The 27,681-nt window shown below is 43.0% G+C and overlaps 1 protein-coding gene and 1 pseudogene across 3 annotated transcripts in view; one reads left to right on the forward strand and one right to left on the reverse strand.

Moving 5' to 3' along the window:
- CNOT10 (CCR4-NOT transcription complex subunit 10) overlaps nt 1-27,681 on the forward strand; it is a 192,788-nt gene that overhangs the window by 50,262 nt on the left and 114,845 nt on the right. For all 3 annotated transcript variants that reach the window (XM_077491467.1, XM_077491468.1, XM_077491469.1), the window contains 4 exons: nt 7,814-7,963; nt 14,233-14,435; nt 17,343-17,464; nt 26,407-26,583. In XM_077491467.1, coding sequence (XP_077347593.1) covers nt 7,814-7,963; nt 14,233-14,435; nt 17,343-17,464; nt 26,407-26,583 — 652 coding nt within the window. The remainder of the gene's footprint in view (nt 1-7,813; nt 7,964-14,232; nt 14,436-17,342; nt 17,465-26,406; nt 26,584-27,681) is intronic.
- On the reverse strand, nt 21,944-22,026 carry LOC143999778 (U2 spliceosomal RNA; annotated as a pseudogene).

Here is a 27,681-nt window from a genome sequence, read left to right on the forward strand (position 1 = left end):
TTTTTGTCACTCTGTTCAAAAAACTTGTCTACGCTTATAAAGATCTGTCCAAGTAGTTTTAGCCATATGGAGCGGCTATTCCATCCTTCCGGACATAAGGAGGTCAAAATTGTCGAGTGTGAGAAGTGACACATCGGTTGGCCTGTGCCTTTTTTTAGCTTCATGTAAGTGTTGGATATGAGACAACTGATCATAAATAATAGATCTCTGTGGGGAAACCTAATGTCTTCTCATATACACCTTGAAGGTGTCACAGACCAAGTCAGAGGAGTTGTAAGCCTCATTAGTGTGCCAGTAGTCTTGTATGACATCGGGGGTCGGACGGCTTTCGGATGAAATATCCATTGTGGACTTATTCTCCACATTGATCTGTTGCAGACCTGAGGGGTACGTAGAGTCAGAGACAAAAGACCATGGTCTGAGGTGCCTGCCCCCCCCCCCCCCCCACCCAAGATATAAACTGCATCTGGAACATCAGAGAGCCACAAGGAATTAGAACATGCCAAATCTAAATGGGAAAAGGTCTTATAAGTGGCAGAAAAGCAGGTGTAAGCTCTAGTTTTAAGGTGACGTGCTCTCCAGACCTCAACTAACCTAGCCGTCAAAGCCCAGTATGATTGGTTCCCTGTATGTGCGGTAGATGAAGTCAGTCTGTCGAGGTTTGGGGATAAGCTAGCCTTAAAGTCCCCCATAAAAGCACTTTAGCTGGATAATAGGAGTTAATCTTATCTGTTTGTTTTACTATAGATGAGTATAAAAATGTATGCATTTGAATTAGTGCGAACACCCGCCACTGCGCAAGATAGTTATTTACTAATTAAAATAGATTCACCCCTGGAATACAAGGATTATTTGGCATGAAATGTTTTTTGGACCACGGTCTCTTCAAAGAAAACCTTGTTTCCCACCAAATGTGTGACGAATTGGAACAGCAAGGCCCTTTTTAAATTTTAGAATTGAGGCCGCTGATATTCCAATACATCAAATGGTGGCTCTCTAAGCCTTGGTTACCCATCGTATGAGTGACTTAACATACAACAGTGGAAGATGCAGAGAGCAGATATATTCACCAACTTAAAGTGGTAATAAAGTCCGCTTTTGTGATTTTTCTCATTAGCACACAGTAAATTTTGGCTTTTTTGCAGTGTTGCGCTTGTTCTGAAATTTTCTTCTTCATTAGCAGTCTCAGGCTGTTGTTGAACATTAGCAACTCCCCTCTAGCCAATATTATTCTATTGAGAGTATTAGTTGAATGAGCCGCTGTTAGCTTTATTAAACCAACTTCTCAAAGTATTGATTTCTGCTATCTGCGCAAGAGTAAATACCCTGTAAGCTCCAACTTGTCCTGAGGGTACACTTTCACTTAAACATCTGATGGCATTCCTTGCATCAAATGAAACTTGGTCGCATTTCTTCATTGCACATTTTTCTCTGGGAGTTTCTACCTGATACCTTATTTTTAATATTAAAGGTTCTTGTGTAATATCAAAATACAGTACATAGAAATATCTCCTAATATCCTCCCACAGAGGTGTGTGTGTGTGTGTGTGTGTGTGTGTGTGTTTGTTTTTTTATTTTTTGTAGAGTTTTAACCTGATGTCTTATTTTAGAGGTTCTTGCAGTATCTCACAAAAGTGAGTACACCCCTCACAATTTTGGAAATATTTTATATCTTTTCATGTGACAACACTGAAGAAATGGCACTTTGCTACAATGTGTAAAGTAGTACAGCTTGTATAACAGTGTAAATTTGCTGTCCCCGCAAAGTAACCCAACACACAGCCATTAATGTCTAAACCGCTGGCAACAAAAGTGAGTACAACCCAAAGTAAAAATATCCAAATTGGGCCCAAAGTTTCAATATTGTGTGGCCATCGTTATTTTCCAGTACTGCCTTAACCCTCTTGGGCATGGAGTTTACCAGAGCTTCACAGGTTGCCACTGGAGTACTCTTCCATTCCTCCATGACGACATCACGGAGCTGGTGGATGTTGGAGACCTTGCACTCTACCACCTTCAGTTTAAAGATGCATCACAGATGCTCAATAGAGTTCAGGTCTGGAGGCATGCTTGGCCAGTCCATCACCTTTACCCTCTGCTTCTTTAGCAGGGCAGTGGTCATCTTGGAGGTGTGTTTGGGGTTGTTATCATGTTGGAATACTGCCCTGTGGCCCAGTCTCCGAAGGGAGGGGATCGTGCTCTGCTTCAGTATGTCACAGTACATGTTGGTATTCATGGTTCCCTCAATGAACTGTAGCTCCCCAGCTCCGTCAGCACTGATGAAGCCCCAGACCATGACACTCCCACCACCATTCTTGACTGCAGGTAAGACACACTTATCTTTGTACTTCTCACCTGGTTGCCACCACACACACTCAACACCATCTGAACCAAGTAAATTTATCTTGGTCTCATCAGACCACAGGACATGTTCCAGTAATCCGTGTCCTTAATCTGCAGGTCTTCTGCAAACTTTCTTGTGCATCATCTTTATAAGAGGTTTCCTTCTGGAATGACATGCAGACCAAATTGACGCAGTGTGGGGCGTATGGTCTGAGCACTGACAGGCTGATCCCCCCCCCCCCCCCCCCATACTTTTAACCTCTGCAGCAAAGCTGGCAGCACTAATGCATCTATTTCCCAAAGACAACCTCTGGATATGATGCTGAGCACATGCACTCAACTTTTTCGGTCGACCATGGCGAGGCCTGTTCTGAGTGATACCTGTCCCTGTTAAACCGTTGTATGGTCTTGGCCACCATGCTGCAGATCAGTTTCAGGGTCTTGGCAATCTTCCTTTAGCCTAGGTCATCTTTATGTAGAGCAGCAATACTTTTTTTCAGATCCCCAGAGAATTCTTTGCCATGGAGTGCCATGTTAAACTTGCAGTGACCAATATAAAAGGGTAAGCGCGATAAGACCAAATTTAACAAACCTGCTCCCCATTCACCGCTGAGACCTTGTAACACTAACGAGTTACATTTCTCCAGGGAGGGAAAATGGCTAATTGGGCCCAATTTAGACATTTTCACTTAGGAGTGTACTCACTTTTGTTGCCAGCGGTTTAGATGTTAATGGCGTTTGAGTTATTTTGAGGGGACAGCAAATTTACACTGTTATACACGCTGTACACTCACTACTTTACATTGTAGCAAAGTGCCATTTCTTCAGTGTTGTCACATGATGATAATATATAATAAAAAATAAAAAAAATGAGGGGTGTACTAATTTTTGTGAGATACTGTATGTAATGGCAAAATAAATTAGAAATATCTCCTATTATACTCCCACAAATGTTTTTTTTTTTTTTTTTTTTTTTTCCATGTAGAAAGGGTCTTGTGCATTAACTACTGTCCCCTGCTATCTAATTGCAACACCATTGTATGTATGTATAGACAGGGAGAGGCTGGACAACTCTGCAAAAGCTATGCTAGAGCATCTGTACTGACAGCAGGGGCTGTGACATCTCTATACTTCTAATGTAAGCACAATGCGGAAGCTTTTTGTTTAGGTTCCATTCTAGAGTGTACACCTATGGATGATCATTGCAGCTTCTGTGTTGGACCCCTACTGTCAGCCCTGCGGTTCCAGCATCAGGTTTTGCCAAGTTCCAATGCCATTCTAAAATGGCACTTGGGATTCAATTTCTGGTACTATCATTTTTATTGTTTAAAAAAAAAAATAAAAGCAGCATAACAGTCTAACAGCCATTCACCCACGCAGGGGTACAATAAAACAAATGTAACTGCTAGACATGGGCTAGAAACATATATATATATATATATATATATATATATATATATATATATATATATATATATATATATATATATATATTATTTTTTTCCTCTAAATAAGCAGTTAACTTTTAAGGAGTAAGTGACCACTGAGCAACCTGGGTGCGCAAGCAGCAGGTTCTCTTATGTCATCTAGGCCTGAGGGCCGATGGAGAGAGCCCATGGTCAGTTCCTGTCAAGGGAAAAGGTGCGCATAAGTCTACTGGGCGCCCGGGGGTCAGGATGAGTGAGTGATAACCAGGGGAGAAAAGGGGCACTCATCCAGTAGAAGAACTCAGTGGGATAAAATGCAAAGAGATTGGCCTGATGGCATAACCGCACGTTAACTAAATTTCCCTAGGTCTGGGGGTCACCTAAAGATTAGGAGGGGCCGAGAGTGGTCAAGGGTCCAGCCTTGGCCTCAGAAAGGAAGTAAACAGAAGAAATGGAGCAAAAAAACAAAGAGGGAGGAGGGAGGCCCGGGGAAAGAAGGGGGAGGAGTCCTGCAGGTTGGGGGCAATACATAGCAGACCCTAGGAAAGACCCAAGCTGTCCCAATGCAGGGTGGGAAGAGCATAAGACCACCAAGGTGACCACACTTTAATGAATTTAGAGTGAGAGTTGTGAAAGATGCTAGACATTTTTTCATTGACCATAAGGTAAGTAAAAATGCTCTTTAGCATGGCGAACGAGACAGAGGGCTTCTTCCAGGCTCTAGCAATTGTCAGTTCGGCTGCTATGAATAAGTAAGATACAATCCCTATATCAGGCAGTGTAGCAAAGCTACTTTAGGGTCCTTGCAGGTATGAATGTGAAACAGAGTAGAGGGGCCCAAACACCCTGGTCCAGAACCCTATTGGGGCGTGGAAAAGGCCACCAAGTGTGAACGTCTCCTCGTCCACAACCCCTGAAGCATTGGTCACTATAGGAAGGGTTGGAGTTCGCTATCCAGGCCAGAACCCAGTACCATCTGAGGAGCACCTTGTACGCCACTTCTTGAGTGGAGCATTTAGCAATGGTAGATCAGGCTCTGCTCCACTCCTCCGGACCAATGGAGGTCGCCAGATCATGTTACCACCTCGACTTGTACGATGCCTTCCTGGGAGAGTCAAAGCCGTTGAGAGAAGAATAGATCTTCGAGATGTCGAGTGCTGGGGGAGTGCAGGCAGATGTGTTCAGAAATTGTCTTTTGAAAAGGGTAAGGGTGATTATGCCTCAGTGATGACTCCCAGTGATGTAGCTGGGCAGAGAGTAAAAATTCCACAGGTGGTGCCTCATGAGTATCCTAAAAAGAGGACCAGGAGGGGCGGGTGCAGCATGAAAGGAGGTGGAAAACCTCAGTAAACCCATGAGTAGATCACCAGGAGAAAGCTCCAAGTTAGGTGAAGCCTGGCGAGAGAAGAGCATTGTTGAAGAGAGGGAGAAGAGAGAGGAAAGGGGACATAAGGTTACCAGAGTAACGAACTATGTCCCAACGCTTTAGACTGTGTCACATAAGGGGGCTAAGGATGGAGGGCCGAAGATTATGTGGAAGCCACAGTAGGTCCGAGAGAGGAATAGGGGCACAGTTAGAGAAGAGAGCACCTACAAAGGGATGTCTGAGGTTGCAAGAAGTAATGTTAGCTGAGTGGCCTGGTAGTATTTTGCTAAATTTGGTACCCCCAGACCTCCTTGTAATCTGTCTATACAAGGTAGCACGTGAAACTGTTGGATTTTGGCAGATCCAGATAAAGGAAAGGCTCCTGCTCTGAAGGAGGCGTAGGAAGAAAGAGGGGAAGGAATTCATTTAATTTAAACTCAGAGGAAATGTACAGTGAGGGGGGGGGTAAGGGGGAGTATTTGATCCCCTGCTGATTTTGTACTTTTGCCCACTGCAAAGTATTAATCTATCATTTTAATGGTAGGTTTATTTTAACAGTAATAGAATAACCAAAAAAAAAATCCAGAAAAAAGCATTACATAAAAGTTATACGTTAAATTGATTTGCATTTTAATGAGTGAAATAAGTATTTGACCCCTTTGCAAAACATGACCTGGTACTTGGTGGCAAAACCCTTGTTGGCAATCAGGTCAGACGTTTCTTGTAGTTGGCCACCAGGTTTGCACACTTCTCAGGAAGGATTTTGTCCCACTTCTCTTTGCAGGTCCTGTCCAAGTCATTAAGGTTTTGAGGCTGAGGTTTGGTAACTTGAACCTTCAGCTCCCTCCACATATTTTCCAAGGGAATAAGGTCTGGAGACTGGCTAGGCCACTCCAGGACCTTAATGTGCTTCTTCTTGAGCCACTCATTGGTTGCATTGGCCATGTGTTTTGGGTCATTGTCATGCTGGAATACCCATCCATAACCCATTTTCAATGCCCTGGCTAAGGGAAGGAGGTTCTTATCCAAGATTTGATGGCACATGGCCCTGTCCATCGACCCTTTGATGCAATTAAGTTGTCCTGTCCCCTTGGCAAGAAAGCGCCCCCAAAGCATAATTTTTCCACCTTCATGTTTTATGGTGGGGGATGGTGTTCTTGTGGGCACTGCAGGATTTCAGACCTTCATGGCGTAGTGTTTTACCAATTGTTGTTTTCTTGGTGACTATGGTCCCAGCTGCCCTGAAATCGTTAACCTTCTCCCGTGTAGTTTTGAGCTTATTCCTTACCGTTTTCATGATCATTGAAACTCCACTAGGTGAGATCTTGCATTGAACCCCAGACCGAGGGAGATTTAAAATTATTTTGTGTGCGTGTTTTTTTTTTTTTTTTTAATTTGCGAAAAATCGCACCAACTGTTGTTACCCTCTCACCAAGCTGCTTGGCGATGGTCTTGTAGCCCATTCCAGCCTTGTGTGGGGCTACAATCTTGTCCCTGACATCCTTGGACAGCTCTTTGGTCTTGGCCATGGTGGAGAGATTGGAATCTGATTTACTTCTGTGGACAGGTGTCTTTTATACAGGTAACAAGCTGAGATTAGGAGCACTCCCTTTAAGAGAGCTCCTAATCTTAGCTCGTTACCTGCATAGAAGACAGCTGGGAACCAGAAATCTTGCTGATTGATAGGAGATAAAATTATTTTTTCACTCATTAAAATGCAAATCAACTTATAACTTTTTTTGAAATGCAATTTTCTGGATATTTTTGTTCTGTCTCTAACTGTTAAACTAAACCTACCAATAAAATTTATAGACTGATCATTTCTTTGTCAGTGGGCAAACATACAAAATAAGCAGGGGATCAAATATTTTCTTCCCTCACTGTAGTTAAATGTTTTACACACTTTCTAAAGGCTAGTATGATTAACTTCTGTGTGAAGCACCTTTTTTATATTTCTTTTAATATGTGAGGCCAATTCATATTAGTATTCCAGGTTGATAAACCATATACCTAAACCTGCTAGATTAAACTGTTACATTGGTATGGTATTTTAATTCTCAATGGTCATTGAAGAATACCGACAATCCCCTCTTGGTGTGCAATGTACAGTTCAAGGATTTTAACAACCTTTGTTGCAAATTCCTACATTTTTCTGCTCTGAAGAAAAAATTGGTTGTGGCAAGGAGCAAAGTGATTCTGATTGCAAGTGACTTTGTCATTATCAATCAGCTGATGCAGTGTTTTGATGAGGGAAGTTGAAGTGTCAGCATCACACTGGAAGTAATTAACCCTTTGGGGGTATTTCCCCAAAATGAAAAATTTTGTTGCAGAGGATGATTAAAATCTGACTTGTATCTTAGTGTGGACTTCTGCAAAATCAGTGAGCCAATCACACAAGCAGGGAATTACATCTCTGGGGGCATTCTGTACTGTGTAAGTAAGGCCTTCAGATTGCCATATTGCATTGAATTCTACAGAAAATTAAAGTGCTGCAGGTGAAAAAAAATAACAAAAAATAGCAGTGTGTCTTGTGTTGCAAAATAATATACTATGTTATGCATGTTTTTCCCATGACAGTGTAGTTGCCCTTTAATGCATGTAATCTGTCCATGTTAACAAAACATACAGTTCATTAATTTTGGAGAACCTTGTCCTAATAGATTTGTTCTGTTTTTAGGGGAATGTGCTCGATGTATGTTCTGGAACAATCTTGGCTGCATCCATTTTGCTATGGGAAAACACAATTTAGGGCTATTCTACTTTAAAAAGGCTATTCAGGAAAATGACAATGCCTGTGTACAGTTAACCTCATCAAACACAGATCCAGGTAAGAGCCTGTTCACTTTCCTTTCCTTGAAATGGTTGTAAAGGCACAAGGTTTTCTTTATCGTACATCACGGGGACACAGAGCAGCTATAGTAATTACTATCTGGGTTATACGCCACCTATAGGTGAATGGACACTGGCACATCCAAAAGACAGGCAGTCCCCCCCCCCCCCCTCTATATAACCCCTCCTATACAGGCAGTACTTCAATTTTTTCGCCAGTGTGTGTAAGGTGGTAGTCACTGATGTGATGCATGTGCTCTTGGAGCATACTTGGAGGTCTGGACGGTTGTATTAAGAATCATGGTCTTCAATCGGATCCATTCGAAAAAGCTGTCATCCAAAATGGATGGAATCCAAGCCTCATTGGAAGGAGAGAAGATTCCTCGGTTTGCCTGTAATGCAGCTTTTACGACACTGGACCCTGCGTAATGGAACCCTGTGCTGTTTGTGTCTCTGAAGGTCTTTTATGACAAAGCTCGCCATGATGGGTGAAAATTGGACTCCTGTTATGTTCAGAGCCCTGCATCAGGAATGGTAAGTCTGCATTTGTTTGCAGTTTCTCTTTGTTTTTTTGCTTTCTGATTGTCTGTTCTCCCGGTGGCCACCGGGAGCCGTGTGCTGTTTAATCATGCTATGCACTCTTACTCATGTGGGCTGCTGTTTCTACCCCAGCCACTAGAGGGCGCAAGCTCTCTCAGAATGGCCTATTTTTATATAGGTAGGAAGGGACGGCCATGCCATGTGGCAACAGGTTCAGTAGGCCTCTGGAGACCTAGCAGCAGCCCATGGATACTAACAAAGTGTGAGTACTTGTGGGATAACTGTGTGTGAGAGAAATCACGATTATATGCTGCATATTTACTGCTTATCCGGGGGAACTGTACAACTGTAAGTTGATTCACCCCTGGATGGTTAGCAATTCACTTTAAAGTGTTGTTGACTGCTCTGTAGGCAGGTGCAGAGTAGTATACATTCTTGCAAACTTGTTGCTTAAATCCATGTTTAATTATACACGTTTGGAAAAACATGAGCATGGGTGCATTTTAAGGAGTTGTATCTCCAGTATAGTGCATATGTGCTTGGCTAAATCCTGCAGGTCTAGTATGGGGCCAACTGCAGTATATTTAGCAGTGGATCTGCCAGCTCATCAATGATGCCTATGAGTTAAATGGCAAAAAAAATAACTATTTTTTTTTTTCTGGGGAGGTATTCTTTACCATGTTTGGGAGTATCTTTGGCCAGCCATCATCGGATGTCAGTGGCCCAGGTGTACAAGGCCACTATTGGATCTTTTGTTTATATATCTACAGGATTTTTACCAGGTCTATGTCAATCACGTAGAGAATCTGCCTTTGGCATCAGCGTATTACATATAGCAAAGTAGGTCCTTTAGTGGCAGTTTCCATGATGGCGTTTCCTGACCTCAGGGGCATTGCTTTGGGACATCTCAGATAGTAATTACTATAGCCACTCTGTGTCCCGTGATGTATGATAAAGAAAATGTAATTTTTCCTACAGCTTACCTCTAAAATACTTTTCTTAGAGTACATCACGGGACACAAAGGCTCGTCCCCTCTTTTGGGAATTTCTTTTCCCAAAAGGGGTTTTTATAGAGGGGGAATTCCTGTCTTTTGGGTGTGCCAGTGTCCATTCACCTCTAGGTGGCGTTTAACCCAGATAGTAATTACTATAACTGCTCTGTGTCCCGTGATGTACTCCAAGAAAATAATTTTACAGGTAAGCTGTAGAAAAAATCCTATTTAAAAAAAAAATAATAATTTCCCTTCATGTCCTTTATGTATTCTATGCATGAAGGTAAAAAACCTGTGTGCAGCAGCCCCACTAATACTTACCCAAGCCTCATCTCGATCCACCGATGTCCACAAGAGCATTGCCGCTCTGGGGACTCGCACTCCTGATTGGCTCCCGCTGCTGTCAATCGCAGTAGTGAGCCAATTAGGAGATGGAGGGGGTGGTGCCAAGCTGCTGCTCCGTATGGATAGACACACAGAGCCGTGAGTCGTGACCGCGCCTGCTTTGGTGCCCCTCACCTTGCATTATGATTGAAGGCAAAAAAAAAAAACACTACTCTTTCTTACACATATGTATAGGGGCACCTTCAAATAAGATGTTGTCAACAGGTTTACCAAACTGTAAATGAACCATATTGTGTCTACAACCCCCTTATAAAGTCCTCCGTGTCCCAGGCCCTCCCAACCCCCCCCCCCCCAGTGACTATGGACATGGATGCTCAAACAGCATCCCATCAAACCACCACCTCACAGACATTTGCACCTATCCAAGCTCAAAACTGTAGCCGAATGACCAACCATGCATATGCATGGCACCGCTGCGTGATGACGTCACAAGCCAAGGCAAAGTGTGCACGCCAACACACTGCAAACCATGACGCAGATGCAAGCCTTGGTCGCCACGACAGCAATCAGAAGAAACAATAAAGTATCCAAACACCCAATTCACACCCAAAACAAAAAGGGAGAGAGGCGACCTAAGGATTGTATCGCAACCCCAGGGAAAAAAAAAATCGCATACCATATCATGTGGTGTTCCAATATATACCTGTATACATAAAAATGTGTGTCGTATAGGAGACCATGACCTGAATATCGCATAACAAAATCACAATTTTTTTTTTTTTCTTACCTCAAGCGGCTTCAGCATTCCTCCTCACTGAAAACTTTGTAGTGCTATCCTTGCGCCACATTTCTAAGCATCCAAAAGAATTGTCTCAATGTCGCCTGGATTTATTTAGAGCCATTAGAGTATACCTCAAAGCTACTGCTTCCAACAGAAAAATGCATTCCCCATTTATTCTCTCCTCGGAATGTTGCAAGGACTATAATGCTTCAAAATTCACTATTGTACAGTTCGTAAGAAACTTTTATTGCAAGAGCTGACATCCTTAAGCAAAATCCCCCAGCGCTGTTAAGTGCCCATTCCACCAGGGTGGGGGGGGGGGGGCGGCTTCCTGGTCACTTCTGCACCAAGCCTCTGTAGCCCAACTGTGTAAGGCCGCCAGCTGGTCTCCTGTTCATATTTTCTCAAAGTTTTACTAGGTGGATGTCCAGTCTTCTGCAAATGTAGCTTTTGGCTGAAAGGTTCTTGAGCGGCTTTCTAAAATCAGGTCTTTTGATGTCTGTTAGCACAATTCTGTTTGCTTAGTTGTAGCCCAACTTTTGTGGTCTTTATTCGTGGAAGGACATTCATTGGTGTATGAATATGTTGTTTGTACTCTGAAGTAGAATTAAAGACCCAACTTTTTTTTTTTTCCCCCAATCTGTGTCCCAGTGGAAATACAGTGCATCCATGAGTATTCACAGCCTTTGCCATGACACTTTAGCTCTGGTATATCTTGTTTCCATCCTTGATGTTTTCTACTACTTGATTGGATTGCACCTGTGGTAAATTCAGTTGTATGCACATGATTTGGAAAGGCACACGCCTGTCTATACAAGATCCCACAATTAACAGTGCATGTCAGAGCATAAACCAAGCCATGAAGTCCAAGGAATTGTCTGTAGACCTCAGACACAGTATTGTGTCTAGGCACTGATCTGGGGCAGGGTACAGAAAATTTTCTGAAGCATTGAAGGTCCCAATGATCACAGTAGCCTCCATCTGTAAATGGAAGAATTTTGGAACCACCAGAAGTCTTTCTAGAGTGGGCCGCCTGGCCAAACTGAGTAATTGGGGGAGAAGGGCCTTAGGGAGGTGACCAAGAACCCCATGGTCACTCTTACAGAGCTCCAGCGTTTCTCTGTGGAGAGAGGCAAACCTTTCAGAAGAACAAACCTCTCTGCAGCACTCCACCCTTCAGGCCTGTATGGTAGAGTGCCCTGACAGAAGCCACTCCTCAGTAAAAGGCACATGATGGCCCACTTGGAGTTTGCCAAAAGGCACCTGAAAGACTCTGAGACCATGAGAAGCCAAATTCTCTGGTCTGATGAAACAAAGATTGAATTCTGTGGCCTGAATGGCAAGCGTCGTGTCTGGAGGAAACCAGGCACCATTCATCACCTGGCCAATACTATCCCTGCAGTGCAGCATGGTAGTGACAGCATCAGGCTGTGGGGATGTTTTTTAGCAGCAGGAACTGGGAGACTAGTCAGGATGGAGGGAAGGCTAATTGCAGCAATGTATAGAAATCCTCACTACATCCTGACACCTGCTCCAGAGCGCTCTGGACTTCAGAATGGAGTGACGTTTCATCTTGATACGGGACACGACCCTAAGCACACAACCAAGATAACAAAGGAGTCACTACGGGACAACCATGTGAATGTACTCGAGTGGCCCAGACTTAAACCCGATTGAAAATCTCTGGAGAGATCTGAAAATGGCTGTGCATCAATGCTGCCCATCCAACCTGATGGAGCTTGAGAGGTCCTGCAAAGAATGGGAGAAACTGTCCAAAATAGATGTGCCAAACTTGTAGCATCATACTCCAAAAGACTTGAGGCTGTAATTGGTGCCAAAGGTGCTTTAACAAAGTATTGAGCAAAGGCTGTGAATGCTTTGTCCTCTTCCCTTTTTTTTTTTTTTTTTTTAAATCATTTCCCTTCATGTACTATAGCCAAAGCAGAAAATTAGGAGAAATACATTCAAAGTGAAGGAAATCATCCCAAGTGTAACCAACAATTTGGGAATTTCTTTCACTTTTCACTTTCGATGATCATGGTAGACAGGACAAATGAAGAGGGTGAATCTCCCACACAGTATTCCTCCAGAATAAAATTAACATGAAACAATCCAAATGAATTTGAAGTGCAGACTTTCATGGACATTACCAAAGCCTGGGGTACCTTCTTTCTGCTGCTCTGCCAGGCTCTACCTACAGCTGTCTTCAATTGTTCTTTGTGGTTCTTTCTGCCTTTAGTTTTGCTTTCAGCAACTGCATGCTAAATTGGGTTGAGAGCAGGTGATTGACTTGGCCATTGCAGAATTTTCCACTACTGGGTTGCTTTTGCAGTGTTTTGGATCATTGTCTATCTGTACTGTTAAGCAGCGTCCAATCAGCTTTGCTGTGTTTGGCTGAATCTGGGCTGACAGTATCTCTTAAACGCTGAAGAATTCATCCAGCTGCTTCTGTCACATCCTCAATAAACACCAGTGACCCAGTGCCACTGGAAGCCATGCATGCCCGTGCCATCACACTGCCTCCACCATGTTTGACAGATGACGTTGTGTGCTTTGGATCATGAGCTGTTCCAAGCCTTCTCCACACTTTTTTTTTTTCTTCCCGTCATTCTGGTACAGATTAATCTTAGTTTCATCCCTCCAAAGAATGCTTTTCTAGAACTGGTCTGCCTTTTTTTTAGATGTTTTTTGGCAATGCCTAATCTGGCTTTTTTCTTCTTCAGGCTTATGCGTGGTTTGCACCTTGTGGTGAACCCCTCTGTATTTGCTCCCATGAAGTCTACTCTTGATTGTAGACTTTGACAATGATACGCCCACCTCCTATAGAGCGTCCTTCACTTGTCTGGGTGTGGAAAATGGGTTTTTCTTTACCATAGAGAGAATCCTGCGATCATCCTCCACTGTTGTCTTCGGTGGATGTCCAGGCCTTTTTTTATGTTGCTGAGCTGCCCAATGCGTTCTTTCCTCAGAATGTACCAAACTGTTGCTTTGGCCATGCCTTATGTTGCTGCTATCTCTCTGATGGATTTGTTTCGTTTTTGAAGCCTTGCAATGGCCTGTTTCACTTGCATTGACAGCTCCTTTGAACACATGTTGGTTCACAGCATTTGATTTCAAATGCAAATACCACACTTAGAATCCGCTCCAGACCTTTTACATATTTGGTGAAGAAATAACGAAGAAGTAGCCCACACCTGGCCATAAAACCGCTTTTGAGTCAATTGTCCAATTACTTTTGGTCCCTTGAAAAAGGGGGGGTGGCTATTAAGAGCTGTAATTCGTAAACCCTTTCTCCGATTTGGATGTACATACCCTAAAATTAAACCAGAGCGTGCACTTTCAACTCGTATCCATTATATAACTATAGCTTGTATATGTTTTTTGGAAATGCCCAAAAAAAATCTAAAATTGTGTCCAAATATATGGACCTAACTATGTTTGTTTGTTTTATTTTAATTTATTTTCTGTAAGCAGAGTAAATGTTAGAGATGTAATTTGCCACTTCTGAGTGTAAGGAAAACAAGTATACTAATCTGATTATCACCATGTTACATATGCATACTTATAACTAGGTTTGTTGTTGCAGTAAAATGTGTTTTTTGATTTCAGGAAAGAAGTTTTCAGGCAGGCCCATGTGTACATTGTTGACCAACAAACGGTATGAGTTGCTGTATAACTGCGGCATACAGCTCCTACACATTGGGCGACCACTGGCAGCCTTTGAATGTCTAATAGAAGCTGTTCAGGTTTATCATTCAAATCCACGTCTCTGGTTAAGATTAGCAGAATGTTGTATAGCTGCTAATAAGGGGGTAAGTTCATTCTTCTAGAAGTTAGTTTAGTTTTTTATGTTTTACAGTTTCTGTGCAATACATGTAAAAGGAGTATGGGTTTGTAAAGAAAGAAACACGCATGCTCACCTAAATGGCTGCAGCATGGTGGGAGTGGCTGGCTCAGGCTCTCAGCAGTGCACTGAGGCTGAGCCAGCTGCTGGTCGGCCATCTGGGCAGATCCATACATTATCAGAATCCCTGCAGAGGGAGTTAAAAACTGTATTTTAGTCCAAAGGCCCTTTCGACCTAATAAAGAGCAGGGTGCTTTATTTGGTCACCAACAGTACTATGAATGCACATAGTGGGGTTGATCTTACTAAAATTGGTGCAACATCTGGTACACTGTAGCCAAATGGCTCCTAACTTCAGCTTTTTATTTTTATCAAGAAGATCTTCAGCTTGTTCAATTAAGCTTTGACACACAAAAAACAAAAAAAGATTTTGCACTTTCCAGTTTTAGTAAGTCAACCTCATTGTCTATTAACCTCAAAGCCATGGAATCAGCTTTGATATCAACTAGGATTGCACCGATACTAGTATCGGTGCTGATACCAAGCATTTGCATGAGTATCGGTACTTGTGCAAATGCTTTGATGCTTAAAGAGGAAAAAAAAAAAATCAGCAGCTGCAAACACTGCAGCTGCTGACTTAATAAACACACTTACCTGTCCAGGGCGCCCGCGATGTCGGCCGCCCGAGGCCGACCCGTCCCTCGGCTCTCTGGTCCCGGCGCCGCCATTCCCTCTAAGGGAAACAGGCAGTGGAGCCTTATGGCTTCACTGCCCGTTTCCTACTGCGCATGCGCGAGTCCCGCAGCACTTTCTGAATGGGACGCGCTGTGTTCTGGAACACACAGTTCCCAGAACACAGCACGACCCATTACCCAGAAGACGCCGCGACGAGGAGAGAAGACAGAAGATCTCCGCGGAGGAGGAAGAGGAAGATTAGGATTATGTGCCTAGCAACAGGCATTTCTGGTAAGTAAAAAAAAAAAAATTTCAATTTTTTTTTTTTTTTTAGATTTTTTTTTAGATTTTTTGTAATTTTTAATATTTTTTTGTTTTCAGGGTGGCCCTCCACTTTAATCCGACACCTGTTGTATTGGACCAGGCATCCTCAGTGTAGCAGGGGGGGCCGGGCAGCCTCACAGGTGATCGGCGGGGCAGTTACAAGCACGGTTCCCCATGTATAGGCTTTCAGTAAAGTAGCTGACAGCTGCTTCTCTCCCTCTCCCTCCTGTGGGTGTCAGCTGCTTTATTGAAAGGCTATACAGGGGAATTGTTTGTAACTGCCCCCGCCACTCACCGATCATCCCTGACTATCCCCTGTGTGCTCCTCCGGCTCCTCCTTCCTCTCTCTGTGTCCTCCTCTGGCCCCCCCAATCTGTCAGGATGGAGAGTGAGGGAAGGAGCCGGTAATTATATATTTTACTAGCTCATTCCTTTTCCGAATGCACTAAGTCAGTGATCATTCACACTGTCCATTCATAACTGAGCATTGTAAACTGTGTTTACGATGCTTCAGAGAGGAGCCACTGTCCCCTTTCCATTCATCTTCAGTGCAGCTGAGACTGTTGAGAAAGCGACTGGGAAATCTGTGTCCTCAGTCCCTTTCCCTGTCTCAAATGTGAGATGTCAGGGGTCTATCTGGACCCCTGATCTCTCACCAAAGCCCCCCTAACAGGGCTGATGAATGAAAAAGTAATAAAGGTTAAATTGTCAAATAAAAAAACAGACGTTAAAAAAAAAAGACAAGAAATATATAAATTGTAAAAAAATCTAATTGTAAACAAAATACAAATAAATTTAAACTTAAAGTCCACGCCTCCATCAGTACTACATATTAGTGCCACTATCACATGACCTTAAAAAGGTATCATATCGGCAAGTACTTGTACTCGGTCTTAACCACTCCAGCCCTGGAAGGATTTGCCCCCTTAATGACAAGGCCATTTTTTGTGATATGGCACTGCGCCGCTTTAACTGACAATAGCGTGGTCGTATGACGCCGCACCCAAACAATTGACGTCCCTTTTTCCCCACAAATGGAGCTTTAATTTGATCACCTTGGCGGTTTTTATTTTTTGCACTATAAACTTAAAAAATGAAAAATAAAAATTACTTTCTACCATAATGCATATCCCAAAAAAAAAAAAAAATATATATATATATATATATATATATATATATATATATATATATCAGTTTAGGCTGATGTATATGCTTCTACATATTTTTGGTAAAAAAAAATTGCAATAGGTGTATATTGATATATTGATTGGTTTGCATGAAAGTTATCACGTCTACAAACTACGGGATAGATTTAGGGCATTTTTATTTATTTTACTAGTAATGGCGGTGATCAGTGATTTTTAGCGGATCGGTGCTGTAAAAATGTCACTGGGAAGGGGTTAACACTAGGGGCTGATCAAGGAGTTAAGTGTGTTCTCTCAGCGTGTCCTAACTGTAAGGGGGGGGGGGGGTGGCTTACTGGAACATGACATGGTTCTGAGTAATTTTCTAGCAAAAAAAAAAGATTTTTACATGTAGGAGAGAAGTGTCAGAATTGGCCTGGATGGTAAGTGGTTGATAAACTTTTTGTATATAACTTTTTATATGTACTGAGTTGTCTGTCCCATCTGTACCAGTAAAGTCCGATCAAAATTTGGATTTTAGATGGAAGTAGTACTTTTTTTAAGCAGCCAAATCATTTATAATCTTTCACGTTAACGTCATATCGGAGAAAAAGTATGATATTGGATCTTGCATAGTTTAGTGTTTTATAATGATTAAAAAAAAATGTTAATTTTGAGTTCTCATTGCACATATTCCACTGTACAATGGAGTTTACTTTTATATTTTTTTTTTTTTGTCTTTTTTTCCCCAGACATCTGAACAGGAAACAAAAGGCCTACCAAGCAAAAAAGGAATAGTACAATCAATAGTAGGTCAGGGTTATCATCGTAAGATAATCTTGGCCTCTCAGTCTGTTCAGAACCTCCTTTACAAGTAAGACTTTTATTATGTCTTTATGTGCCAATAAAATAAGATGGTAGAAGGGCCAACCTTTTTTTTCCATTTTTCTTTGCGGGTAATAATTGCAGCTCTTGGCAGAGGGGGAGCGGTGCGTTGATTTTTTGCAAGGCACTGCTTTCCCCCACTTTTTTTTTTTTTTTTCCCCCTTCTCCCCTAAACTTTTTGACATTCCATTGAGTTCTATTTTTTTTCTATTATTGAGTTTGCTGCTGAGCTGAGCTGAGCGACCACACATAAAAAAGCAGTCTCAGATCTGCGGAGTGGCGAGGAAAACTGCAGCAGTGTTGTAGTTTTCTGCACTACAGGTGACAGCTGCAGGAAGGTGTGAACAGGACACATAGAAAACCATTGTTTTCTGTGTACCCTTTCTGAGAGCCTATGCAGAAAAACACAGCTCTTTGTGATAGTGTGAATGGGCCTTGCAGCTTTCTGTGCTTGATACCAGTGTTGTGTGAACAGGGCACATAGAAAACAATAGTTTTCTGTGTGCCCTTGCAGAGGCAGGAGGCAGAAAAGCTATTTTCTCTGCTCCATGGTATGAACGAGGCCTTAATAATTCAAAAAAACCTGCCTTGTGCTCCATAGGCACAACCACGGGATATCGGTCAGGGCTAGGGTTGTTGCGGCTCCCTTCCTGGACAGACTAATATCCTCCTATTCTGCATCTATTTTTGTGAGTACCCTGCAAGGTAACATTTAGAAATGTTGAGACAAGGCACAGAGGAGATGAGAAAAAAGAGCCTAAAACCCCTTTCACACTGGGGCGCTTTGCAGGTGATACAGCGCTAAAAATAGCGCCTGCAAAGCGCACTGAAAGAGCCGCTGCTGTCTCCCCAATTTGAAAGCCCGAGGGCTTTCACACTGGAGCGGTGCGCTGGTAGGATGGTAAAAAAAAGTCCTGCTAGCAGCAGCTTTGGAGTGGTGTATACACCGCTCCTGCCCATTGAAATCAATGGGGCAGCGTGGCCATACCGCCGGCAAAGCACTGCTGCAGCAGCGCTTTGTGGTGGTTTTAACCCTTTCTAGGCCGCTAGCGGGGGCAGTTTTACCTAGTTTTACCGCTAAAACGATTGTAAAGCGGCACGAAAAATAGAGCAGTTTTACCGCCAACACCGCTCCTGCCCTAATGTGAAAGGTCTAATAGCATTCATGCTACAGACAGCACTGACAAAAATAAATGTAATAGCTGTTCCCCTGCACTGGAGCAAGGTGCTACACTGTTAAAGCTCCCTTTCTCTAATTCTAGCTCCTAATTAGTTGCACAGTAGACAGCTTAGGTATCTGACTGACGCACATTTCACTGAAAGTTTGTCTGACTTCCTTGAGAAACATCAACTCCCTTAGAACCTTCAATGTCAAGGGCCCAAAAGCGCTCTTCTGCCTCTCCACCACCTGAATATATTCAGGTGTGTGACCCAGAATCTTCTAACCTATGGAAGAAGGTGAGGTGGGCACAGAACAGAATCCTGCAAAGACATTTTTCACCTTCTGCATTTTATGAGGCACAGTTTTTTACCTCACCAAAAAAATAGCCAAAGCCTACAATTACTATAGATATATTTCTAGCTGACAGGAGTCCTTTCACTCCACTTGGGCATCCTTCTCTAAGTTGAAGGTGGTTCAATCCTTTTGTTGCAAACTTCGGACCCAAAAAGCCCTTCAAGCCTTCCCAGAAACCCTCCTCACAATGAAGTGGCACCCACATTACCCAGATTGGGTAGATATCTGTAGGCTTTTGCACCAGTCTGGATCAGAGATTTGTCATGGACCTCCTAAGTCATCCAATCTACCATTTCCAGGGTCTACAAAATAGAATTTCCATCCTTGCCCAACCCCCTTGATTTCTAACCTTCTAGTCTGCCAACATCACCGCAGAAACAGACAGGTTTGTGGGCTGCCCTAAATCAGCTTCAAGCATAAGGAATGGTAATCCCAGTTCCTGTAGTGTAAAAGTGCTTAGGATTTTACTCAAACCTATTTCCGTGTTTGAAAACTGAATTGAAGCATTCACCCCATTTTGGACTTTAAATCTATGAATGCATATCTGTGTGTCCCCAAATTTTGCATGGAGTGAGCAAGATCTGTCATTGATTCACTCCGATCAGGGGAATTTGTGGCATCAGTCACCATCCAAGATGCCCATTTTCACATTCCCATCTTTCGTGACCTCCTAGGCTTTGCTGTGGGTAACGAACGCTTTCAATTTTCTTTATAAACGAGCAAAACCTTAGTGCAATCACTGCAGTGTTTAGTAACTGTGACAATCTCCAATGAAATAATATAAATGTATACAAAATGCGTGCAATTTAAGTATAATACCTAAAAATACACATATAGTTATGTGCCTCAATACTACTGCCCACACTGTGTTCCCTCATGTGCCCACCAAAGTTATATATAACAGTGCCACGCAGAACAAAACAAAACCAGCACCACACTTTGTGCACATTTTCAGTTGAGTTTTATAGATATATTTTTTTTTTGCATAAAAATTTGGATTTGCTATATGGAGAGTACTATCTATAGCTTTCTTTTTTGAGAATTCCACATAAAATAACTGAAGGATTGCTGTGGATGGAGGTGAATTGAAGGACACCTGGGCCAAGCAGAGGGGAGCAGCACTCTTGGTATACACTACCCTGTTGAAAGGGTATGAGACCTGATGTTTATTGGGGCAAATCACAAGGTGAGAGTATTGGAATGTTGGTGAAGGGATTTACATAATATAATGGTGGAAGATAAGTTTCAGGGAAGTCACAAAATATGGTGGCGTAAGGAATAAAGTATAAATGACACAATTTGCAAGAAATTGGTGACAGACATTTACTTTATAATTGAAGAACTTTCAATTTGTTGCTCTGCCATTCAGGCTCTCCTGCATTTAAAGTCTTCACGAAAATGCTTCCTCTTCTGTTCCTGCTTAGACCTCATCACAGGATACCTGGATGTGCTTTTGCTGAAAGACTACTCAACCAAGGTTACCTGAAAAAGATGATCTAGTTCCTTCAAACTTTTCTGATGGCTTCCCTTGGGCCTTCCCATTCTCATGAGTATTTGGGGCTGATCTTGGACACAGCCCAGGCAAAAATTTTCCTTCCCCTGGAAAAGATTGCTTCTCTGTGGTCCAACAGTCAGACTCCAAGGTCAACCAGGCATCCCTCGCTTCTGCATATGGGTTCTGGGTCTCATGGTGGCCTCCTTCAAGGAAGTTCCCTTTGTCAGTCCATGCAAGACCTTTTGAAGTTTAACTTTCAAGCCTATCCCTTCTCTGGATTGCTCACTACTCGCCTAGCTGAAAAGATCACTGGAATGGTAGATTTCCAGTCCAGCCCTAGAATCTGAGAAAACAGTCCTTCCTCCTCCCTGAAAGGTAATTTATTTTTTTTTATTGAAAAAAGCCTATGGCGTGCAAAACACACCCCAAAAAACTTCCACCCGGTGCCAAAAAAGTGCACACACATAGAGTGAAACGCAAAACCGTGCCACGGGTGTCTGCTGTCCTCCCAAGGAAGGACCTAACCCTGATCCCCTGGGCGTTAGGCTCCAGATGGGGACTAAGGTACCATAATCATGGCCCATCCAGCCGAAGCCGGACAACCGCCTTTCTCTGGAAGGTCTGCCGAAACAGACCCACCCAGGTACTAGGGTAGGGGCTCCCCCGAAGGAAGCCCCCCCCCTCCCCCCCCTCAAGAGAGGGCGAACCAAGCCAGAAGGCCTATGTCCACCCTCCCACAAGACTTTCAGGATTGGTCCGAGGACCGACACCCTACTCGCCACACATACCGTGACAACACAAAACGTGACAAACCACACAAATAAAAAGTGGGGAAGGGATAGTATAGAAGGAGAGTGAAAAAGGTGGCCATTGTGTAAACACAATGACAAGGCCCTCCGGCCAGGAATCAAAAATTCCTCTGGTCCTAGCCAAAAGGCCCAGCCCTAGAGGCAGGTGTGAAAAAGTGTGTATACAGTGAAGTGTCCATGGTGCCAGACTTCAAAGTGATAAATCACAGTGAATGTAAGGCACCCCTGAACTGCCACTTCAGGGGCACATCACTATAGGCTTTTTCAAAGAAGCATCCCCGACCCCCCAACCCAGACCACGACAGCCCCCACCCCAGCCAGAAAGGCATGGAGATCCAGGAGCTTAATGAGACCCTTTACCATCAAGCCTCACTCTTGCTCCCATCACTCCTACCTAATTACATTCGGGAAGTACAGGCCGCCCCCCTGTTGGAACAGGGGAACAAACGTTCCCTCCCGAAAAACTGACCGGAGCTAAAGCTGCCACAATCCAAGCCAGAAGGCCAGGGTTCCCTCCCCTGGCGCCGACCAGTGGTTCTCCATCCCCATCAGAAGGCTTCCCTTTCGGCTACAAACCGCTCCGGGTTACCTTTACACCAGCAGGCTTTGCATAGCAACCGCCACCCCTGCTCCACCTCGTCGTAGAACAGGGATTGAAGCAAGCGCCACCTCCTGGTAACTGATAAGAACAGATACTACACTTGATCTTAGCCAAAAGGCAGAGAAGCGGAATTACCTGAAAGGTAATGACAGATGCAAGGCTGAGGCAGGGTCTACAATCCCCTGAATGTCCAGGGAAACCTGTTCCTCATAGGATTTGATACGCTCAATCAACATGCTGAGAGCCAGAAGACTGACTGGACACCTCTCCTACATAGTCACCCATTCATATGCCACAGCCATGGCCTAAAGGCTTCCCTACTCCTGGAACTCCCTTGATGATTAAGTAGAAGCAAGCCTGATTCTCTCCTGGGTGGAGAACCATCTTCCAACTGTCTATTTTATCCAAATACTGGAAGTGGAAAATTGGCAAGCTGACTTCTTGAGTCATAAAATTCTGGTCTCAAGGGAAGAGTGTCTCCAACCTGAGATCTCCCTGTTGCTCTGTCAGAAATGGGCAACCCTATATGGATATCATGGCCTCTGAATTCAACAAAAAGCTGAACAGGCTTGTTGTCAGGTCCAGGCATCCCCTAGCCTTCATGGTGGATGTCCTGGTGATTCCTTGGTCTCTATTCAGCCTGATGTATGTATTTCCTCCAGTGAAGATTCTCCGTTGACTGACTGCTCCGTAAAATTTGGGAAAAACTGATTCCAGTAATCCTACTCGCTCAAAATTGCCCAGGATAACTTGGTACACAGATTTACCCAGACCTCTGGCAGACGAGCCTTGGCCTCTTCCAACTAGGCCAGACCTCTAATCACGGAGCCCTTTGTTCCACCCTGCTTCTCAGTCGTTGGCTTTAATGGCATTGCTGTTGAAACTTGGGTCCTAACGAACAGGAACATTGCTGGCTTTGTCATTCACATTTTGCTCAAGGTGCAGAAATCTACTCCTCATGGGATCTACCACCACACAACCCTGCCCATATTTTTTTTCTTCACACCCTGGCCGCCCTTTCATTCAGTCCTTGACCAGCATCTGGCACTTAGTACTCTAAAGGTACAGATTTCCATTCTATTCCAGAAACCTTTTGGCTTCATACTTATCAAGACCTTTTATACACGGGGGTGCTCATGTTAACCCCCACCAACACCTGCTGTGTCTCCATGGGATCTAAATCGAATGCTTTCAATTCTTCAGAAATCTCCCTTTGAATCGATTCAGGACATCATCCTATTGGTGGATCTCATAGGTAAGGTGGACTTTTTGGTGGCCATTGCCTTCATAATGAGTGTCTGAGTTATTAATCCCTTGCAAGGAGGGTTTTCTTGTCTTACACAGGAACAAGGAGGTTCTGAAACCCAGACCTTTTTCTATGCCTTTCATCTCCGTAAGGAAATGGTTATATGTACCCTATGCCATACTTCAAAAACATAAAACATGCCAAGTAGCTTTCGCTCGACTGCCTGGCTGTGGTCAGAGTTAGGCTCTGACCACAACAGAAATGCTGAGTTCCTTTTTGTTCCCTGAAGGGACATCCTGCTTCCTCTTCCACCATTGCAAGGAGGCTCATGCCTTAATTTTTCAAGGCTTATTTCCTTAGGGGATTGATTTTGATTTTTTTTTCCCTCTTCCCTATTGGGGCACATTCCACCAAACCGCTCATGTTTCTTGGGTCTTTTGGCATCGGGCATCAGTTTTGCAGGTTTGCAAGGCTACCACCTGGTCTTCTGTTCAGTGTTTAAGGCATGTTCACTCTCTCTTCTTCTTGTGGACCTTTTTGCTGCTGTTTGCTATGTTGTCGTCCACCCCTCAGCTTATTGCTTGGGGACATTCCAAGGTGTATGACTTTGTTCTGTTCTGTCCTGTATTGTATGGGGGGGGTTACATTGAGGATGCATTGGGGTATTCCCAGCAGAGCTTTAGGCAGTATTCAATCATCAATAAGTAGTGGCGTATAACCCATGGTCTGACATCCTGTCCCCTGTTCTATACTGTATTCCAAGATATAGAATTTGCTGGTATGTCCAAATTCCCCTGTTTATCAGCCAATCGGCTCCTCTCCCGGGCATGCAGGAGGAAAAAGCATGGGGAATAGGTCATCATTGTGTTTCTGCTTCCTTGTCAATTTCTACTATAACAGGCTATTGAGTCATTTTTTGCTCAGCTAGTTGTCTGCAAAAAAAAAGTCGCACTAACTGTGCAATTCGAAATGACTGTCTGAATTATAAAATTGCCTTACCAAAAATAACTTTTGGCCCATAATTTTTTTCATTCATATGTATTTCAACAGTATTATGTAGCTTTTCTTATCTTTAAAAGGGAAGCCCTTCTATCTTTTTTTTTTTTTCCCCAGTAAATCTTTCTGCTTCAGATGTAACTTTGGAAAATATATATTTGTGTGTATATATTTGTTTGCTTGATTATATGCTTGACATGTTTTTCATGATTGTATATTATACAGACATGTAACCACTGGAGGGGACATCTGTTTGTGTCTGTGTGTATTTATTTATTACATTCATTTTATTTTCTTGAAGTGTTTGTTAACCTCCAAAAAATAAAGATCCTGTTCCTTTAAAGCATGTTATACAGCACAGTGCTTTTTTGCTGTGTCATTTGGACCCCCATATCACCTGAAATACCTGGCTGATCCTGCCTGGCTATATCCTCCCCCCTGTAAACTGACCACGATAATCATGGCCCGCTCCTCATATCAGTGCCCGCTCTTCTCTGTACTATTTCATAATTGTCTCTGTGCCTGTGTTCTGTAAAAAATCTGTCCAATGTGTACCCATATGAGTGCGGCTCCAGGCTGGGTGTCGGCGTGCTCTCTTTCCACCCCCCCCCCCCTCCCCAGCTGACGTCAGCGGAAGGGCTCTGCCCTGCCCACTGGAGTTGTAAGCTGATGAGAGAGGTCAGCTGAGTGTCAAATCCAAGCTCATATAGGTACAATCGGGCAGATTTGTTTTACAGAACACAGGTACAGGGACAATTCTTATAATGGTATTGAGAGGATGGGGATATTTAACCACTTCAATACTTTAGGGCATCATATGACATCTTTGACATTGAGTGGGGATATCTGAATGATGCCTGCAGCTAGAGGCATCATTCATTCCAGCCGGCGATTCTGTGCATAAGAATGATCATAGCGGCAGTTCCACCGATTGATTGTTCTTATAGGCGACGGGAGGGGATGTGTCCCCCCCCCCCCCCCCCCCACACACCACCCGGTGCTTCTCTGGGCTCTCCCGTGCCATTTGGGGGCCCAGAGAAAGAATCGGCCAGCGCCAGATGAGGACAATAGAGATTTCTGTTGACCAGATGGTCACCAGTCAATTCTATGAATTGGCGACCCGGGCACGACGTTATGACGTCACGCCCGGGTTCCCAGAAGTAAACAAAGCTGCGATTGTGGCTGTCAGCGTGAGATTGGTGATTTATTTTTATTTTTTTCCCAATCTCATGTTTTCCAGCCTGGAGGAGAGATGTGGGGTCTTATTGACCCCGCAGCTCTCCATAAAGAGGACCTGTCACACACCATTCCTATTACAAGGAATGTTTACATTCCTTGTAATAGGAATAAAAGTGATAAAAAAATTTTTTTTAAAAAAGTGCGCAAATGAACAAAAATAAAATAAAAATTTAAAACGCCCCTGTCCCCGGTAGCTCGTGTTCAGAAGCGAATGCACATGCAAGTCCCGCCCCCATATGTAAACGCTGTTCAAACTACACATGTGAGGTATCGCCCCATGTGTTAGAGCATGTGCAACAATTCTAGCACTAGAACTCCTCTAACTCTAAACTGGCAACCTGTAAAAAATTTCAAAGTGTCGCCTATGGAGATTTTTATGTACTGAAGTTTGGCACCATTCCATGAGTGTTTGCGCAATTTTAAAGAGTGATATGTTGGGTATCTATTTACTCAGCATAACATCATCTTTCACATTATACAAAAAAATTGGGCTAACTTTACTGTTTTGTTGTTTTTTAATTCATGAAACCTCTTTTTTCCCACCAAAAAAAGTTTGAAAAATTATTGCGCAAATACTGTGCAAGATAAAGTTGCAATTTTATTCCCTAGGGCAGTGATGGCGAACCTCGGCACCCCAGATGTTTTGGAACTACATTTCCCATGATGCTCCACTACACTGCAGAGTGCCAGAGCATCATGGGAAATGTAGTTCTAAAACATCTGGGGTGCCAAGGTTCGCCATCACTGCCCTAGGGTGTCTGCTAAAAAAAAAACATAATATAATGTTTGGGTGTTCTGAGTTATTTTCTAGCAAAAAAAAATTTGGATTTTTACATGTAGGAGAGAAGTGCTGGAATAGGCCCAGTTTGGAAGTGGTTAATAGAAGTGGGTTAACAACTACTTTAAAAGAATGTTTTGCACTTTGTAAACTTTTAGGTGATTTGGATGTGTGGGATTTTATATACTAGTGTTTAATTTACTATTGCCAGTTTTTGTGGATATTAATCTTATTATTTTTGTTTACTTTAGCGATGGGGAATCATCTGCTATTCCAGTAGCCAGCATGGAGTTTGCTGCAATATGTTTAAGGAATGCTCTCATCCTTTTACCAGAGGACCTACAGGAAGTTAATAAAGAAAATGGTGCTAAGAATAACAGTCAAACAGGCAGCACAGATTCGGGTGGGGAAAACAATGAAGGATGCAGGTAAATACACCATTCCAGTTCTGCAGATATGACCTACAGTCATGGCAAAAAATATTGGCACCCCTGCATTTGTGTCAGATAATGTACAACTTCACCCAGAAAATTGTTGCAATTGCAAATCTTTAGGCATTCTCCATGTTTATTTATTTTCTTTGTATAGGTAAGACACAAAAAAGTGGAGAAACAAAAAGCCAAAGCTGACACCTTCCACACTCCAAAAATGGACTGGAAACATTTTTTGGAAGTAATTGCATTCCACGTTTGTAATGCTCCTGTAATTTGTAATTAAACTCACCTCCATCAATTGACAGGTGCTGACAATATAGAAATTACAATGGCAACAAGTTAAAATGGTGAAAAATTGACTCAACCTTTCTGTTTGTGTGTGTCTCTGTGTGCCACACGGAGCATGAAGAGAAAGTACAGCAAAGAATTGTCTGAGGATTTGAGAACAAAAATTGTGGAAAAGCATGGACAATCTCAAGGTTACAAATCCATCTCCAGAGATTTTATTCCCATGTTCACTCTGTGTAACATTGTCAAAAAGTTTACAGCCCATGTAGCTCATCTCGCTGAACGTGGACGAAAGAGAAAAATTGATCAAAGATTGCAGTGAAGGATTGTTCGAATGGTGGATAAAGAACCTTGATCAACCTTCAGGCACAGGGTACAACTGTGCAGCTTGCACTATACATCACTATCTGAATGAAAAGGGACACTGTTGTAGGAAACCCAGAAGGACCCCACTGCTGACACAAACATAAAAAGCCAGCTTGGACTTTTCCAAAATTACTTAACCACTTGCTTACAGGGCACTTAAACACCTTCCTGCCCAGACCAATTTTCAGCTTTCGGTGCTCTCACAATTTGAATGACAATTACTCAGTCATGCAACACTGTACCCAAATGAATTTTTTGTCCTTTTTTTCCCACAAATAGAGCTTTCTTTTGGTGGTATTTGATCACCTCTGGGGTTTTTATTTTTTGCGCTATAAATGAAAAAAGACCGAAAATTTTGAAAAAAAACGCATATTTCTTTGTTTCTGTGACAGAATTATGCAAATTATTAATTTTTCTTCATAAATTTTGGTCACAATT

Source organism: Lithobates pipiens, unplaced genomic scaffold (assembly GCF_037356315.1).
Source record: "Lithobates pipiens isolate NorthernLeopardFrog02 unplaced genomic scaffold, aLitPip1_a1.2 Scaffold_19, whole genome shotgun sequence".
Taxonomy (NCBI): Eukaryota; Metazoa; Chordata; class Amphibia; order Anura; family Ranidae; genus Lithobates; species Lithobates pipiens.